Here is an 18816-nt window from a genome sequence, read left to right on the forward strand (position 1 = left end):
CCTGCGTAGGGTGTCTTTAATATCTACAGTTCTGGACATAAAAAAATGTCCTTTTCCAAATTGCTTTGCTACATCCAGTTATTGTTAATATGACAAAAACGTGCAGGGTGACGGCAAGTACTAAGTACATCTGTGGGGCTTGGCATGTACTCTGTTGATCATATGGGTAGGGTAAGTGTATGGTAATTGCATCACAAAGTTAATTGTTTTAATGTTAAACGTCTCTGACAATTAATTACACAGGTATTTACCGGGAGCGGGAGTATCATAAGTTATCCACAAGTTCACGTTGAAAATGACAGCTTCAGACTTTCAGAAAATTAGAACAACTTCAAAACTTCAATAATGCTGATACAGAAATGCAAGCTGAAAGGCACACATTATTACACAAACCCCTATGCAAATAACAAAATGAATGTACAAAGTTAAAAAATGTTGAGAAAAAAAATACGTTAATTTCGCAGTACTGCAAATGTTGTACTGCATCTAAGATGCAACAGAACTTCACATTGTATTTAGATATTTTAACAGTTGGAAATTTGCCACCAATCTCAGTTTGATGAGTATCCCATAAATGAATACACATTTAACTGCACTGCTTTGTGGTAGCCTATAACAAGATATAACATAACCATAATTTAGGCAATTTATTATCAACTACTAGCACACACATGACTGCCAAGGTGATTTATACTATTACATTATGAAGCACTTTTCTACACAAGGCCTCTCATTGTCTGGCAGTGTAAAAACATTGTCCAAATAAACAAACATTTCAGTGACGATATTGCTCACACCACCAGGGGTCACTACAGACCAGTACAAAGCTATTACTAAACAGAAAACATACAGGGTCATGTTCAGTAGGGCACTGGGCACACAATAGCAAAACATTTTTATAAACATTTAACAGAAAGTAAAGTAACTAGCCTACACTTAGAAAAAAAGGTTTCAAAAGGGTTCTTCAGCTGTCCCCATAGGAGAACCGTTTTTGGTTCCAGGTAGAAATCACCCTTTTGGGTTCCATGTAGAACCCTCAGTGGGAAGGGTTGTAAATGGAACTGAAAAGGATTCTACCTGGAACCCCATCATGCCCTGAAGCATGATGGGGTGGAAGCCTGCGTGGCGGCGTGCATGTTTGTCACATAGCGGGCAGGTGAAGCGCCTCTCCCCCAGTATGTGTGTAGTAGTGGCACATCGACTCATCTGAATGCCGAAAATCTCTTAGTGCAGTCTGGCCAGGTACACTGGAATGGCCTCTCGCCACTAGACACCAAGAGAACAAAGAGGGAATAATTGGAGTCATTCTCAGGAGTTCTCAATGACAGTATGACAAAAGCAAAAAAATCAAAACAAATCAAATTAGCCAACATTGCATACCAAAGGTGTGCAATTGAGTGGAAATGTCAGTTTTGAGACCACTTATTTATTGGAATTACAGATCGGTAACTGGACGTTTGACCTCTGTCATTGCCAACAAAGGGTATATAACAAAGTATTGAGATAAACTTTTGTTATTGACCAAATACTTATTTTCCACAATAATTTGCAAATAAATTCATTAAAAATCCTACAATGTGATTTTCTGGATTTTCTTTCCTCATTTTGTCTGTCATAGTTGAAGTGTACCTATGATGAAAATTACAGGCCTCTCTCATCTTTTTAAGTGGGAGAACTTGCACAATTGGTGGCTGACTAAATACTTTTTTGCCCCACTGTATCTATGTATCAACATTTCTACTCTCTCTAAATGCTAGCTATTTTGTCAGGAACATTATACGATTATTATAAAATTATCTTATGGGGGTCCTAAATGCTCATAACAAATTTTATCAGCAGGCTGTAGTGTTACCAACTGATCATTTAGGAATTGTATCACAAATAGGCCAATTTATTCCCTTGTTTTCCTCCATAACCACATGTCTATGGAAGCCCGTTTATAATTATGAGATAGTAAGTCATAATTATGAGATATTCAGTCATTATTATTTGATAGTAAGTCATAAATATGAGATAATAAGTAATTATTATGAGATAGTAAGTCTGGATCATGGACATTGAATAGTCCTGTAGGTTGACCCCTTTTAAAGAGACAATCTGGGATTCAAACAATAACAAGTGAACAAGTGAACTCCCCGGCACTTTATTGGTAAATACATAGACAAAAGGACTCTCACATATGGACGCAATTTGCCTGACGGTTTTGGTGTCCGTTCATCATGATCCATTACACCTCATGATGGCACAACAAGCTTAATTGAAATTGACTTTTCTTTCTTTAAACATGTACAGTATCAGTCAAAGTTTGGACACACCTACTCATTCAAGGGGTTTTCTTTACTTTTACTATTTTCTACATTGTAGAATAATATTGAAGACATCAAAACTATGAAATAACAGATATGGAATCATGTAGTAACCAAAAAAGTGTTAAACAAATCAAAATATATTTTAGATTTTAGATTATTCAAAGTAGCCACCCTTTGCCTTGATGACAGATTTGCACTTCTTGGCATTCTTGGCATTCTCTCAACCAGCTTCACCTGGATTGCTTTTCCAGCAGTCTTGAAGGAGTTTCTACATATGCTAAGCACTTGTTGGCTGCTTTTCCTTCACTCTGCAGTCCGACTCATTCCAAACCATCTCAATTGGGTTGAGGTTGAGTGAGTGTGGAGGCCAGGTCATCTGCTGCAGCACACCATCACTCTCCTTGGTCAAATAGCCCATACACAGCCTGGAGGTGTGTTGGGTCATTGTCCTGTTGAAAAACAAATGATAGTCCCACTAAGCGCAAACCAGAAGGGATGGCGTATCGCTGCAGAATGCTGTGGCAGCCATGCTGAAGTGTGCCTTGAATTCTAAATAAATCAGCGATAATGTCACCAGCAAAGCACCATCACACCTCCTCCTCCATGCTTCACGTTGGGAACCACACATACGGAGATCATCCGTTCACCTACTCTGCATCTCACAAAGACACGGCGGTTGGAACCAAAAATCTCAAATTTGAACTCATCAGACCAAAGGACAGATTTCCACCGTATAATGTCCATTGTTCGTGTTTCTTGGCCCAAGCCTTGTTCTTATTTGTGTCGTTTAGTGGTGGTTTCTTTGCAGAAATTCGACCATGAAGGCCTGATTCACGCAGTCTCCTCTGAACAGTTGACGTTGAGATGTGTCTGTTACTTGAACCCTGTGAAGCATTTATTTGGGCTGCAATTTCTGAGGCTGGTAACTCTAATGAACTTATCCTCTGCGGCAGAGGTAACTCTGGTTCTTCCTTTCCTGTGGCGGTCCTCATGAGAGCCAGTTTCATCATAGCGCTTGATGGTTTTTGCAACTGCACTTGATATCTTTCCGACAGATAAGATCTAAACCAGGCCAGAACTTGTCCGTGTAGACCAATTTGGGTTTCCAATCACTCCAGAAGAATGTGGTGATCGATGGTATCAAAAGCAGCACTAAGGTCTAGGAGCACGATGACAGATGCAGAGCCTTGGTCAGACGCCATTAAAAGGTCATTTACCACCTTCACAAGTGCAGTCTGAGTGCTATGATGGGATCTAAAACCAGACTGAAGCGTTTAGTTTCCATTGTCTGTCTTCAGGAAGGCAGTGAGTTGTGTCAGGACCCGGTGCGAGAAACAGTCACTAAATCGGCAGAACCCAGAAGATGAGGCAGACACAGCAGTACTAGAGATGGTGGTTTAATAAAAAATAGATATCTTCCAAAATACAAAGAAAATCCACAAAGTGGTAAAAACAGCAAGGGAAAAACAAACCTCAAAAGACTAATCCAAAATACAAAAGAACAAAATCAGAGAACCTCTGGAAAATCCAACAAGAGAAAAATATATGTTCACAACAAGGCTTGGGCTGGGGCTGGGTGCTAACATACAAACACTGAGCAAGGAACTGAGGAACACACAGGGATTAAATACTAACAAGGGAACGACATACAGGTGCAAACAATAATTAGAGCAAGGGAAAAACAAAAGGTACAAAAAAGGTGCAATGGGGACATCTAGTGACAAAAAAACCAGAACAGTCCTGGCCAAAACCTGACAGAATCCCCCTCCTAGGAACGGCTCCTGACGTTCCTACCAGCCTTCTCAGGGTGGAGGGCCCTGAACTGACGAATGAGGTCAGGGTCCAGTATGTCCTTGGCAGGAACCCAGGAGCGCTCCTCGGGACCGTAGCCTTCCCAGTCCACCAGATACTGCCAGGACCGCTGCACCCGGCGGGAGTCCAGTATCCGGTGGACGGTATAAGCCGACTGGCCTCCGATGACACGGGGCGGAGGGGGAGGTCTGCCTGCCGGAATAAGGGGAGAAAAAACAACAGGTTTTAATAAAGAAATGTGAAATGTGGGATTGATTTTAAGGGATCTGGGTAAGTGCAGGCGAAAAGTAACGGGATTGACTCTCCTGGCAATCTTAAAGGGTCCGATGAATCTCTGGGACAGCTTGCGAGACTCCACCCGTAGCGGTAAGTTTTTTGTTGAGAGCCATACTCTCTGGCCGGGGTACAGTGTAGGACCGGGACGGCGACGTCTGTTGGCTTGTCGTTGGTACTGCTGTGAGGAACGCAGAAGATTAAGACGGGCCTTCTTCCACGTAAGCCGACAGCGTCTGATGAACCTCGAGGCTGAAGGCACTCTGACTTCTGCCTCCTGGTCCGGGAACAATAGAGGAGCATAGCCAAACTGACACTCGTGCGGGGATATACCAGTGGAGGAGGAGCACAAGGTGTTGTGCGCGTACTCAGCCCAAACAATGAAGGATGACCATGTGGATGGGTTGTTGGAAACCATACATCTGAGGGTGGTTTCCAGCTCCTGATTCATCCTCTCAGTTTGGCCGTTGGACTCCGGATGGTACCCTGAAGATAAACTGGCCGTGGCCCCTATGAGTTGGCAGAAGGCCTTCCAAAACCTTGAGGCGAACTGGGGACCTCTGTCGGAAACCATATCTTGCGGGATGCCAAAGACTCGGAACACATGGTTAATCACCAACTCAGCTGTTTCCTTGGCAGAAGGTAATTTGGTCAAGGGAACAAACCTGGCCGCCTTAGAAAACCTGTCGATGATGACTAGGATCGTAGTATTACCATGGGACGGAGGAAGGCCAGTAATAAAGTCCAGCGAGATATGGGACCAGGGTCGGTGGGGAATAGATAAAGGGTGAAGGAGTCCTTGAGGGCGGAGGTGAGAAGATTTGCCCTGGCAGCACACGGAACAGGCCTTGACGAAAGTGGCAACGTCTTCTTTTATGGTGGGCCACCAGAACTTACGCTGGATGAACTCCAAGGTGCGACCTACGCCCGGGTGACAGGTGAGGCGAGAGGAGTGCCCCCACAGAAGGACTTGGGACCTTGCTGCCTTGGGAACAAACAACCGATTAGCAGGACCTCCTCCAGGGCCCGGTTCGATGGCTTGAGCTTGTTTCACGGTATCCTCCACTTGCCACGAGATCGGAGCCACGATCTTAGCGGCAGGAAGAACAGTCATGTCAGTATCTTCTCGAATGGCAGGAGAGTAGACTCGTGACAAGGCATCCGGTTTGAGATTCTTCGACCCGGGTCTATAGGTGAGAATAAACTGGAATCGGCTGAAGAAAAGAGACCATCGAGCTTGTCTGGAGTTCAACCGCTTCGCCTGCTGGATATACTCCAGATTTTTGTGGTCCGTAAGCACTTGAAACGGTTGAGAAGCCCCCTCGAGCCAGTGTCTCCATTCCTTCAATGCCATCTTAACCGCTAGGAGTTCACGATCCCCCACATCGTAATTCCTCTCGGCCGGGGTAAGCCGGTGAGAGAAGAAGGCGCAAGGATGAAGCCTCTTGTCTTCACCCCTCTGAGACAGGACAACTCCAACACCAACCTCTGATGCGTCTACCTCCACCACAAAAGGTTCATCCGCCGTCGGTAGTGTCAGGATGGGAGCAGAGAGGATGCGCTGCTTGAGTCCTTGGAAGGCCGTCTCAGCTTCTCTTCCCCACAGAAACCTTGTGTTGCCACCCTTGGTTAAAGCTGAGAGAGGGGCTGCCACCGAGCTGAAGTTCTTGATGAACTTGCGGTAGAAGTTAGTGAAGCCCAGGAAACGCTGAACTTCCTTAACGGACTTGGGGGTGGGCCAATCTGCTACCGCCCCTACCTTCTTGGGGTCCATCTGGACTCGACCGGGTTCCACTACAAATCCCAGGAACTGTACTCGAGAGGAATGGAATTCACACTTTTCCGGCTTAACGTACAAATGGCTGTCTAGGAGGCGTTTGAGCACTTGTCTGACATGCTTAGTGTGTTCTTGAAGGGAGCTCGAAAAGATGAGGATGTCATCCAAGTAAACAAACACGAAAATGTTAAGCATATCCCTAAGCACATCGTTTATGAGCGCTTGGAACACAGCCGGGGCGTTGGTCAGGCCGAAGGGCATCACCAAGTATTCGTAGTGACCAGTAGGCGTGTTGAAAGCGGTCTTCCACTCGTCACCGGGTTTGATCCGCACAAGATGGTATGCGTTCCGCAGGTCAAGCTTAGTGAAGACCACTGCTTCCTGGAGCAGCTCAAAGGCTGTGGCCATAAGGGGTAGCGGGTAGCGGTTACGGACGGTTATGGCATTAAGTCCCCGGTAGTCGATGCAAGGACGTAATCCCCCGTCTTTTTTGGCCACAAAGAAAAACCCTGCTCCCGCCGGCGAGGTGGATGGACGCATGAGGCCTGCTGCCAGAGCGTCCTTGATGTAGGTATCCATAGCAGCTCGTTCGGGAGGAGATAGGGAAAAGATCCGACCCCAGGGGGGGCAGGTGCCCGGAAACAGGTCGATGGGGCAATCGTAAGGTCTATGGGGTGGTAGTTTGGTGGCCCTCTGTTTGCTAAATACCGGTTTGAGGTCATGGTAACACTCGGGAACTCGGGACAGGTCGATGGATTCTAGAGACTCGGGAGGGGAACTCGGGGAACTTGGGAAGATACAAGTGGCTTGGCACGTAGGACCCCACTGCTTGATAGTGCCCACAGACCAGTCGATGTGAGGGTTATGGCTGTGAAGCCAGGGGTATCCAAGGACGAGAGGGAACTCGGAACACGAGGTCAGATGAAAGTTCATCACTTCCTGGTGTTGGGAAACTGAAAGACGCAAGGGGGTAGTGACACGAGTGACAAGTCCAGATCCCAAAGGGCTTCCATCCAACGTAGTAACCCTTATGGGGTCACTTAGAGGTTCAGAGGGAACGCCATTCTCCTTCGCCCAGACACCATCCATGAAGTTACCTGCGGCTCCAAAGTCTACCAAGGCTTGAAGGGGAAGCTCGTGGTTGTCCCAGGAAAGGGTAACTGGAATGAGCAGGCGGGAGTTGGATGGATGAGAGGAGGTTATGTTTCCCGTTACCGTCCTCCCAGGCCTGCACGGGAGAGTGCGTTTTCCCTGGAGCCCGGGACACGTGGAGAGGAAATGGCCCGGTTTGCCGCAATATAAACAGCATCGCTCCCTCATCCGGCGGTCTCTCTCAGCCTGGGAGATGCGTCCAACCTGCATGGGTTCCGGTGGAGTCAGCGGGGATAAAGGTGGAGACTCGGAGCTGGGACCGATAGGAGCTAGGGTGAGAGATCTACGGTTGAGCTCTCTCTCTCTCAGACGCTGGTCTATGCGTGAAGCCAACTTGATCAGGGACTCGAGGTTGTCCGGTGGTTCCCGAGTGACCAGTTCATCTTGGATGGTGTCGGAAAGACCCTTCAAAAAGCACACTGTGAGCGCCTCGTCATTCCAGCCACTCGCTGCTGCCACCGTGCGGAACTGGATGGCATAGTCCGTCACGCTGCGCCGACCTTGGCGGAGAGTCAGGAGCTGTTTGGCTGAGTCAGGACCGCTGGTAGGACCTTGAAACACTCGCTTGAATTCTTCAGCAAAGGTAGAGTAGCTGGCACAGCAGGGACTTTGGGCATCCCACACAGCAGTAGCCCAGGCTAGGGCTTTTTCCGACAGCAGGGTGATGATATATGCTATCTTGGACCGGTCGGTGGGAAATGACGAGGGTTGCAGCTCGAAGGAGAGAGAACATTGGGTGAAAAACCCCTTACAACCACTCGGATCACCTGAGAACCGTTGGGGAGGCGGCAGACGAGGTTCAGCCAGGGGGTTAACTGCCACGGGCACTTGAATCTGATGAACTGGAGCAGAAGCGGTTGCAGGAGAAAGTTGATCAGAAATCTGCTTTATGGAAGTCATCATCTCCGACAGAAGTTGAGAATGTCCAGCCATTAAGGCCTCTTGCTGAACCAGAGCAGCTTCGTGACGTTGGACAGTCCCCTCGTGGTGGGACAGCATGGGAAAAAAGTCCTGGGTACTGGCTGCCTCTGGGTTCATTTTAATGGCTCAGTGTTTCTGTCAGGACCCGGTGCGAGAAACAGTCATTAAATCGGCAGAACCCAGAAGATGAGGCAGACACAGCAGTACTAGAGATGGTGGTTTAATAAAAAATAGATATCTTCCAAAATACAAAGAAAATCCACAAAGTGGTAAAAACAGCAAGGGAAAAACAAACCTCAAAAGACTAATCCAAAATACAAAAGAACAAAATCAGAGAACCTCTGGAAAATCCAACAAGAGAAAAATATATGTTCACAACAAGGCTTGGGCTGGGGCTGGGTGCTAACATACAAACACTGAGCAAGGAACTGAGGAACACACAGGGATTAAATACTAACAAGGGAACGACATACAGGTGCAAACAATAATTAGAGCAAGGGAAAAACAAAAGGTACAAAAAAGGTGCAATGGGGACATCTAGTGACAAAAAAACCAGAACAGTCCTGGCCAAAACCTGACAAGTTGCTGCGCAACAGCCTTTTCTAAAATCTTTGAAAGGAATGGGAGATTCGATATAGGCCGATCGTTTTTCATATTTTCTGGGTCAAGGTTTGGCTTTTTCAAGAGAGGCTTTATTACTGCCACTTTTAGTGAGTTTGGTACACATCCGGTGGATAGAGAGCCGTTTATTATGTTCAACATAGGAGGGCCAAGCACAGGAAGCAGCTCTTTCAGTAGTTTAGTTGGAATAGGGTCCAGTATGCAGCTTGAAGGTTTAGAGGCCATGATTTCTTTCATCATTGTGTCAAGAGTTATAGTACTAAAACACATGAGTGTCTCCCTTGATCCTAGGTCCTGGCAGAGTTGTGCAGACTCAGGACAACTGAGCTTTGGAGGAATACGCAGATTTAAAGAGGAGTCCGTAATTTGCTTTCTAATGATCATCTTTTCCTGGAAGAAGTTCATGAATTTATCACTGCTGAAGTGAAAGCCATCTTACCGCTTGCCGTGCAGTATCAGGGAGAACAGTCTATGAGTAGGTTGGCTGGAGTCTTTAACAATTTTTAGGGCCTTCCTCGGACACCGCCTGGTATAGAGGTCCTGGATGGCAGGAAGCTTGGCCCCGGTGATGTACTAGGCCGTACACACTACCCTCGGTAGTGCCTTGCGGTCGGAGGCCGAGCAGTTGCCATACCAGGCAGTGATGCAACCAGTCAGGATGCTCTCGATGGTGCAGCTGTAAAACCTTTTGAGGATATGAGGACCCATGCCAAATCTTTTCAGTCTCCTGAGGGGGAATAGGTTTGTCGTGCCCTCTTTACGACTGTCTTGGTGCTTGGACCATGTTAGTTTGTTGGTGATGTGGACACTAAGGAACTTGAAGCTCTCAACCTGCTCCACTACAGCCCCATCGATGAGAATGGGAGCGTACTCGGTCCTCCTTTTCCTGTAGTCCACAATCATCTCCTTTGTCTTGATCACGTTGAGGGAGAGGTTGTTGTCCTAGCACCACACATTCAGGTCTCTGACCTCCTCCCTACAGGCCGTCTCATCGTTGTCGGTGATCAGGCCTACCACTGTTGTGTCATCAGCACACTTAATGATGGTGTTTGAGCCGTGCCTGGCCATGCAGTCATGAGTGAACAGGGAGTACAGGAGGGGACTGAGCACGCACCCCTGAAGGGCCCCCGTGTTGAGGAACAGCGTGGCAGATGTGTTGTTACCTACCCTTACCACCTGGGGGCGGCCCGTCAGGAAGTCCAGGATCCAGTTGCAGAGGGGGGTGTTTAATCCCAGGGTCCTTAGCTTAGTGATGAGCTATGAGGGCACTATGGTGTTGAACGCTGAGCTGTAGTCAATGAATAGCATTCTCACATAGGTGTTCCTTTTGTCCAGGTGGGAAAGGGCAGTGTGGAGTGCAATAGAGATTGCATCATCTGTGGATCTTACACTGAGGGATGACTGCTCTGAGAGATAATGTTGCAGCTGAACCCCTCTCGGCCACTTTCCTCGAAGTTTGGCATATTCTCTTTGTTTTCATATATCTGCAGTCCCAGGTAGCCTACATTCAAAACAACACAATGTCACAAGGGAGTCTAACTTTGAATTATCAATGACTGTGAATGTGGTCCATTCAGTGAATGTTGTCCGTTCAGAGAACCCGCAGTCAGCATCTATATAAGACTGGGCTACTACTGTGATTTTAGGAACAACTGGGTGATAATATGTGGTGACTACTGCAGAGAATTGTGCTCCATTGACTAAGCATTGTTTCTCTTTGATGTTAAAGGGATAGTTCACCCAAATTTCAAATTACTTATTGTTTTCCGTACCCTGTAAGCAGTCTATGGAAAAGGATGACAGCATCCATGCTTTGGTTTTGTTTCCCTGGCACTGTTTCCAAATGCTAACGTTTTAGCATTTGTGGCACAAATAAATTGCAAGTCATTGTACCTATATTAGCATTTTTTGACATCATGACCAAATCATCTATACGTGACTTAGTTGAGCTACCCATTCAATTTCAGATACGGATGATTTGAGCTTGATGTGTGAAAAATTGTAATATAGGTACCATGACTTGCTTTGGATTTGTGCCACAAAAGTTAAAATATTAAAAGGTTAGCATTTAAAAACATTGCCAGGAAAACAAAACCAATGCGTTGATTGCTTTCATACCTTTTCCATAGACTGCTTACAGAGTAAGGAAACCAATATGTAATTTGGGTGAACTATCACTTTAACAACAAAGTTACAAGTTAGTTATAACATTATTACCTGTGTTCCTGGAAAACACGATACATCGTTTTCATAACACATTGAAAAATAACCTGCAACGGAGACACCATAGTTATGTATTCATTTCTTTATTTAATCATGCATGCCAGACATGATCCTATTCATATTGAAGAATACAGATTTGCATTTGCATCCAAATACTCACTACCGTGAGGTCATTTAAAATCTCTCTCTCTCTCATATCAATTTCACAATGTACTTCTGTACATAATCAGTGGAAGAACTGCATGCATTAAAGGACACTAAATAAAGTGAGACTGCCGGAAGATAAGTCCCCTCAAGTAAAACTACAATATCAGTATTATTGCAGAAATGTGCTTGGACGCCTCTTTAGCATACGAGTAGCCTACTCTCCAACAGACTGAGGGAAAACGAAAACCTCTTTGAATTATAACCATAATCTATAATTCACAAAACTGTATGATACAGTATAGGAAAATATTGAGAAAATACTGTACATTAGGTTTTGTTGGATCGCATTGGCAAAATTCTCGGTATTAGGCTACTGTCATATCTGTGTCCTCAGACATACAGTGCCAGTCAAACGTTTGGACATACCTACTCATTCCAGGTCACATATGGAATCATGTACAGTAGTAACCAAAAAAGTGTTAAACAAATCAAAATATATTTTATACTTTTGATTCTTCAAAGTAGCCACTTTCACTTGATGAAAGCTCTGCACACTATTGGCATTCTCTCAACTAGCTTCATGAGGTAATCACCCTTAATGCATTTCAATTAACAGGTGTGCCGTGTTAAAAGTTAATTTGTGGAATTTCTTTCCTTAATGCGTTTGTGCCAATCAGTTGTGTTGTGGCAAGGTAGGGTTGGTATACAGAAGATAACCGTATTTGGGAAAGGACCAAGTCCATGTTTTGGCAACAACAGCTCAATCACCCGACCTCAAACCAATTGAGATGGTTTGAGATGAGTTGGACTGCAGAGTGAAGGAAAGGCAGCCAACAAATGCTCAGCATATGTTGGAACTCCTTCAAGACTGTTGGAATGGCATTCCAGGTGAAGCTGGTTGAGAGAATGCCAAGAGTGTGCAAAGCTGTCATCAAGGCAAAGGTTGGCTACTTGAGGAATCTATAATCTAAAATATATTTTGATTTGTTTAACACTTTTTTATTTCCATATGTGTTATTTCATAGTTTTGATGTCTTCACTATTATTCTACAATGTAGAAAATAGTAAAAATGTACAAAAAAACCTTGGATGAGTAGGTGTGTCCAAACGTTTGACTGGTACAGTACATAGATCTCCCTTTTATTTTATATATTAGTGTATTGTACAACAGAGCAAACATTTACAGAGCATTTACACATGATTTAGAAGTGCTATGGACATGTTTGTCCTTGCATGCTCCTTTCCATAAGGAAAACAAAAATACTTATTTTGTCCCGTTGAGTGCTAAGAGCCCATTCACTTAGGTTAATTAAAGGACCCAGGATCCAAACCAGTGCCTGGACAAAAAGCCAAAGGGGAAGCAAACCTTCACCTTATCACTCTTCTTTTGCAATGCAATCTTCCTTCAACAAGTGTGTTCAATGGTGTTCAGACATCTTTTAAACAGTTTGTTCACTTTTTTAAACTTTAGCTTATTTATTTACAAAAAAAATTGTAAAAGTGAACTATCCCGTGTATTGTGAGATAAAACCGCACCAACAACTAACAACATGAGAATCCAACATTGTGCAGGTTTTTTTTCATGTCTATATGCACCCTGCACCTGAAAGTTGTTGGATATTCTTACACTAGTTTTGAACAAAAGCCCAAGCTCAACGGCCTATTCTTCACACTTTGTGATTGTATTAAAGCTCATTGTTGGTTTTAGTTGGTTTTAACTTTGACTCCTGTGTCCACAAAAGGGGCGGGAGGGTTGGGTTTCATGGAACACAACTGAAGAGAGAGGTCATTTTACATTTCCTTACACAAAAAAAATAGAGATCTAAGGTCCCATGAGAATTTGGGTTGAATGCATACGCACAGTGATTAGCGGAGGCCTGTCTGCTCAAGAGAGATTGGAATATTCCTTATTTTACAACACATTTCCTCCATCTGCTGAGTGTCACTTGCGCATCTACATCCTTACAAAAACAAAGAAGCAGTTTAGGAAACGTGTGAAAATACCCATTCAATAGTATTGGACATTGATAAGGCAAATTAAATATTCAGACCAAGAGTGAAGATACACAGAGAGCAGCCAGTCCCCCCACCCTCTCAAAAAAAAAACGATCAAAAGGCATAGAGTGCCAGTGCCACTTCCTAGGTCTATCTCCTAGGTCTATCTCCTAGGTCTATCTCCTAGGTCTATCTCCTAGGTGTATCTCCTAGGTCTTGCACATGTTCTTAGCCATGAAATCAATGTTTTTCTCCAGTGTACGACAAAACGCTGTAACCACTTGAACTGCATTATCCCCACAGTTAAGAAATTCAGGAAAATAATACCATGGGTCCTTAATAGTGTAACTAGATTCGTGAGAAAAGTTACAAACAAAATGAATGTGCAGATTTCATGTAGATGTTTTAATTACTGTGAATTTCAAATAGCCACTCCATGCTTGAAAGGCACCCTCAGTTTGGTAATGCTTGTAGCGGAGTATTGCTTTGAAATATCCAACTTACATTCAAAAATATATTTTTCTTTCTCTTTGACAGCTGCTCAAGAACATACAATATAAACAAATGATTCAACACTTGAATTGTGATTGCGATGTACAATATAGTAATTAATCACATGATATATTAAGTAAACCGTATAATACATCAGTGCTTATAGGTGACACCTTTTATACATGTTAAAAGCTTGTAATAATTCAATACTTTAAATTTGACAAAATAGCACTGAGAAGGTATAAATAGTCAGTTCGTATTTCAAACAGCCATTCAATTATTCATTGTAAGCAAAGAAAATAGGTCAATATAAGCAATCAAAACAATTGCAAAATGTAATTAAATTAAAGTGATGTAATATTGATCAAATATAAAACACAAACATATCTTATTTTTTGAGAACCTCTGATGTAAATGTTACTCATCTAGTTCCATCATTACAAACATGTTGTAACAGGTATTCCACACCAGTCAGATATTATGCGTTGTAATAAATTAAGGGATTTAAAAAACACTGGTTCTCTGCCATTGCTTTTTTATATTAACTTGAAAGGTGTCTCTACCTCTCATAAAATGCATACGATTCATAGAGCTGACTCTTTTGCAAATGTTTCAAATAACTCCATCTTGTGGAATTTAGTTTTCTAACCTTTCTCTTCTAGCCTACTCATACATACAGTATTCTGTAGTCCTACAAATTTTGCAGACAATTTTCTGCCGGTTTAAGTTTACCCTTCTAGGTGATTACATTGGTCAGTCTGGTGCTTCAATTTGAATAGAAGAAATCATGAATGACTGCAAAAAAAGTAAGAAGGACGGATCCAATGATAGTTCATAGGCCAGTGTCCGTCTAGCTTTCCAGCCTTCTCATCTTGAAGCTCACTATTCATACCGAACAGGAGATTAAAATGTCTGGCTACTTGAGACTGGTGTCAGACCCAAGCAATAGAATGCTGCTGCCACAGAAATGAAAGGAATGGGTACTATTACCAGTCATGTTTGATGTTTGGTTGCTAAAAAGGCTACTTTAATCGTTTTGATTTTGAAGTGTTGCAATTTCATAGTGGGCATACTGCTTAGGATGAAGGACTCTCCAAATAGGGTCACAGCTCTCTCTTGTGTCCAGTTCTGAGTTTTTTACTGAGAAAAGGCAATCTAAGGAAAATACTTATAACATTGGGATGATGCTGGTGCTATCAAACAATTTGTTACATTAGAGGAATTGTTTAGGCTTTCCTTCACCCATTCCATACACCTTGAGTGCATGTATGATTATGTGTGTGCGTGTTTACTCCTCTACACTGTAGGCCACAGTGACAATAAGCCCACGTGACTGAGGATTGGACAACACAAGTAAATAGATAGACACTTACGATGAGTCTATATTTAACTAAATATTCCATCTTCCTTCTTACTGAGGTCATGTAGGTAATATATTTTAGTGCCCTGGAACTCTGTTGGGTCAATGCTACCTGACTGTCAGTGTGCATGGATTTTAAATCAGGGACATGCCTTATACATTATAGAGCCTATTATATCCAGAAATTCAACCTGCATCACCAGTTTGGGGTGGCAGGTAGCCTAGTGGTTAGAGCGTTGGGCCAGTAACCGAAAGTTTGCTGGATTGAATCCCCGAGCTGACAAGGTAAAAAGCTGTCGTTCTGCCCCTGAACAGGGCAGTAAACCCACTGTTGCCCGGTAGGCTGTCATTGTAAATACAAATTTATTCTTAACTGACTTGCCTAGTTAAATAAAGGTTCAATTTAAAAATAAAAAAAACGTTTGACTGGTCTCTATGTGTGTTCTACTACAGTCACTACTGCTGTAATCTAGTTCACCTGACCCTTCCCCCTAATGTTCAGATGGTCTGGTGGACCAAAGCTTCAAACATGGCCTTCATTAACCCAATAGAAGGATCAGGAAAAAGTCCTGACCCATAGCCATTGGCTTTATTTCTAATCAATCACCTCCCTCCAAACACCTCAGCTCTCCACAAGTTTATTTTTATTCTGAGCCACGACTATTTTTCAATACCACATAGGCCAGATTTGAGTTGTTGGCGTTTCAGGCTTACATGCGATACGTAGAATTACCCTGGGGACTAGGTTACTACTGCTGCTACTGTTGTAGCATGCAGTTACAGTAGCATGCAGTACTATGTCAGTGGTGGAAGCACAAAAGCGAAGAGTCATATCCATGGGTATGGGCAGTTTAAGGGCAAAGAGAAACTAAGGAGAACCTGAGGAAATTTGGCAATACTGACCTACAGTCATATATTGTCAGGTGGCCAAGTTGATAATTTTCTAAAGACTCTGACTAACCTGTTATTAGTAGACATTTGTTTTCTATACTTTCTATGTGGACTAGACTAGTGTTCTGTGACATGTGATGCATTAGTGTGTTGACTTGACAAAAAAAATGGTAGACAGACACGGTACATAGCCTCCATGACCAAACATGCAATGAGAGTCAGCTTGAGGAGGAGGTAAGAACTACCCTTCATAGCACTTTGTTTAAGACTGGTAGGTTCCCTCCCCATGGACCTTGCTCTCCCCCCAGCCAGCCCTATGGTCCGGTATAACAGAATGTGCCCTGTCCCATTCTTGTTCCCTTCATAATTGTCACGTGTAGTTGTGTCTGCTGTTGAAGCTGCGGAACGCAGAGGGGGTGGTCAGCTTCCTCATGGAGAGGCTGTCTGTCTTGGCGTCAGGCCGCGCCCCAGACTTGCTCCTCAGGAAGGGGTTCCTGGGTTCCCCCAGAACCCCACGGTCTGCACCCCTCTCCATCCTCTCACTGACCGACAGGCTTTTTCTGTGGGGAGGAGGGGCCAAGGATGGGTGGGAGGAGTCGTCTGAGGAGCAGCTGTTGGCTCGTTCCAGCCTAGAGAAGGGCGAGCAGAAGGGGGTCCCACTCGCCCCTCCTAAGCCACCCCCCGTGCGACGGAGCTCGGGGGCAGGGGCCATTTCCTCTAGGTCTTCAGGTTCTGACTCTGTGTGGCTGAGCTCGGCCTCGCGCTCTGGGTGGGAGGAGCTCATGTCAGGGGGCTTGTCAAAGGGGAATGAGGTGGAGCCTCCGGGGGAGTGGCAACAGTCGTCGGTGGAGTAAGGGGCAGAGACACACCTGGTGTCTATGCAGTCGGTGATGCTGGTGTACTCAGCCGCTTTGACCTGAACTCCTGCCCCTAGGCCTCCATAGCAGCCTCGCGGTGTGAACATGAGGCTGTGAGACTTGACCAGCTGAGGCTCTTCCAGGTAGCCCCCACCGCCAGTGGACAGGTAGCGGCTGCTTTTGGAGCGCTCCAGCAGGCCCGCTGATGGTGGAGGAGAGGGGGCCAGTTCCCAGAGTGGCACAGTGTTATCTGGGAGCAGGTTGGCGGAGCATAGTGACAGGTCTGCAGCCACGCTGTCCTCGAACACGGCCCCACCCTCAGAGTGTCTGTCGCCCAACCCGCTGCCTCCACCATAGTCCCTCCCGCTCGACAGCACCGCCTCCATAATCTCAGAGTGGAGCGAGGAGTCAGGCCGGAGGAGAGGGGCCATCCTCAGTGGGTCAAAGAAGACCTTGGCTGGCCCCTCCTCCTCGGATGCCGACACAAAGATGTCGACGCAGGAAGAGGGGCGGTGCTGCTGGGAGACGGACAGCGTGGCCAGTGGGAGGGGCTTAGACTCCTTGGGGGCAGTGCACAAGGCCACCGACTGTGAACTATTGGCTCGTTGCAGGCTGAAGGAGCGCTCCTTGAGGAGACGGTGAGTCCGGTCGGCCCCGGCTCGCTCGCGACCTCCGGCCACGTAGAAAGAGTGGCTGCGTGTGCGCATGGCCAGATTGGTGGGGGAGGGCGGCGACATGGAGCCCTCTGCACCCTCATTGAGCCGGTAGGAGTTCCCCTCTTGGCTGTTGAAGCTGCTCTGGCGCAAAAAGTATGCTGCATCTGGGCACTCACCCTGACGCAGCACGTAGGCCGAGTCTGTGCAGTCGGAGGAGGTGCGAGAGCGGGCTTTGTTGACCTCGCCCCGCTCCACTCCCGTGACTCGCTCCAGAGCCACAGCAATCCGACCAATCAGCTCCTCCATCTGGGCCAGACGGATGTCCACGGTCTGTAGAGATGCCTTCATGAAATGTTCTCTCTCATTCACCTCCTCCAGACGCATAGCCATGTTCTCCACTCTGCAACAGACAGAGAAGAGAGGGAGAGAAAGAGAGAAGAGAGAAAGGGGAGAGAGAAGGGAGGGGGAGGAAGAGACAAGGGAGGTGGAGAGAGAGGAGGGGGAGAGAAAGAGAGGAGGGGAGAGAGAGAGAGAGGAGTGGGTGGGTGGGAGGGAGAGAGAGAGAGGAGGGGGAAGGGGGAGAAAAAGAAGGGGGGGTGAGAGAGAGGAGGGAGTGAGAGAAGAGAGAGAGGGAGAGAGAGGAGGGGGTGAAAGTGATTATATTGTCCATGACTGGAAATAATGGCAGCAAAGTAAGAGCCTATCATGTGATGTACTTAAAGAATAAGTTATTTTTTTTAGAATCAAATAAAAATGTTTGAACCAAACAATGGCATGTTATAGAAGGGACCAAGACACCGTTTTTTTTGTGAATTCACAAGTTTTTGAGAAACTTACCCCAACCAGCAAATCACTTCCTCATCCTCATTGTGTAGAAAAAAACATGAACAAAGGCTTCAAATACACCCAAATACGTCATTTTAGAAACGGCAAAGCTCTCAGTACACTGATGCAAGTCTTTAGATTGTGTACTCATGAAATTGTGTCGTTACAAACTTTATCCTCAACATTATATTACATTACCTCGTCGTCCATTCTACAAGTAACTGCAAAAATAAAGGAAACACTTGAATAAATTAGGGACACAAAGTATATTGAAAGCATGCAGAGCTTCCACACAGGAAGTTCCAGACACTTGTAGAATCTGGCGGCTCGTGGTGGCCCAACACCCTATTAAGACACTTTATGTTGGTGTTTCCTTAATTTTCGCAGTTACCTGTAGCAGCAGGCTACACGGAGAGTGGAACAGATGGATAGCGGAAATGACTCAAGTTGCACAAAACTGCATTTTAAATTGTGGATAAAGTTCGTAATGACACAATTTCATGTA

The 18816-nt window shown here is 45.2% G+C and overlaps 1 protein-coding gene across 4 annotated transcripts in view; it reads right to left on the reverse strand.

Annotated features, from left to right (window-relative positions):
• Positions 1 to 11152: 11152 nt before the first annotated feature.
• The window catches only part of trpm3 (transient receptor potential cation channel, subfamily M, member 3), a 245231-nt gene continuing 237567 nt past the window's right edge, over positions 11153 to 18816 (reverse strand). For all 4 annotated transcript variants that reach the window (XM_071353639.1, XM_071353637.1, XM_071353638.1 and 1 more), the window contains one exon: positions 11153 to 17886. In XM_071353639.1, the coding sequence (XP_071209740.1) occupies positions 16344 to 17886 (1543 nt within the window). In that variant the 3' untranslated portion in view covers positions 11153 to 16343. The remainder of the gene's footprint in view (positions 17887 to 18816) is intronic.

The sequence above is a fragment of the Salvelinus alpinus genome, chromosome 19 (genome assembly GCF_045679555.1).
Source record: "Salvelinus alpinus chromosome 19, SLU_Salpinus.1, whole genome shotgun sequence".
In the NCBI taxonomy this organism is placed as follows: domain Eukaryota; kingdom Metazoa; phylum Chordata; class Actinopteri; order Salmoniformes; family Salmonidae; genus Salvelinus; species Salvelinus alpinus.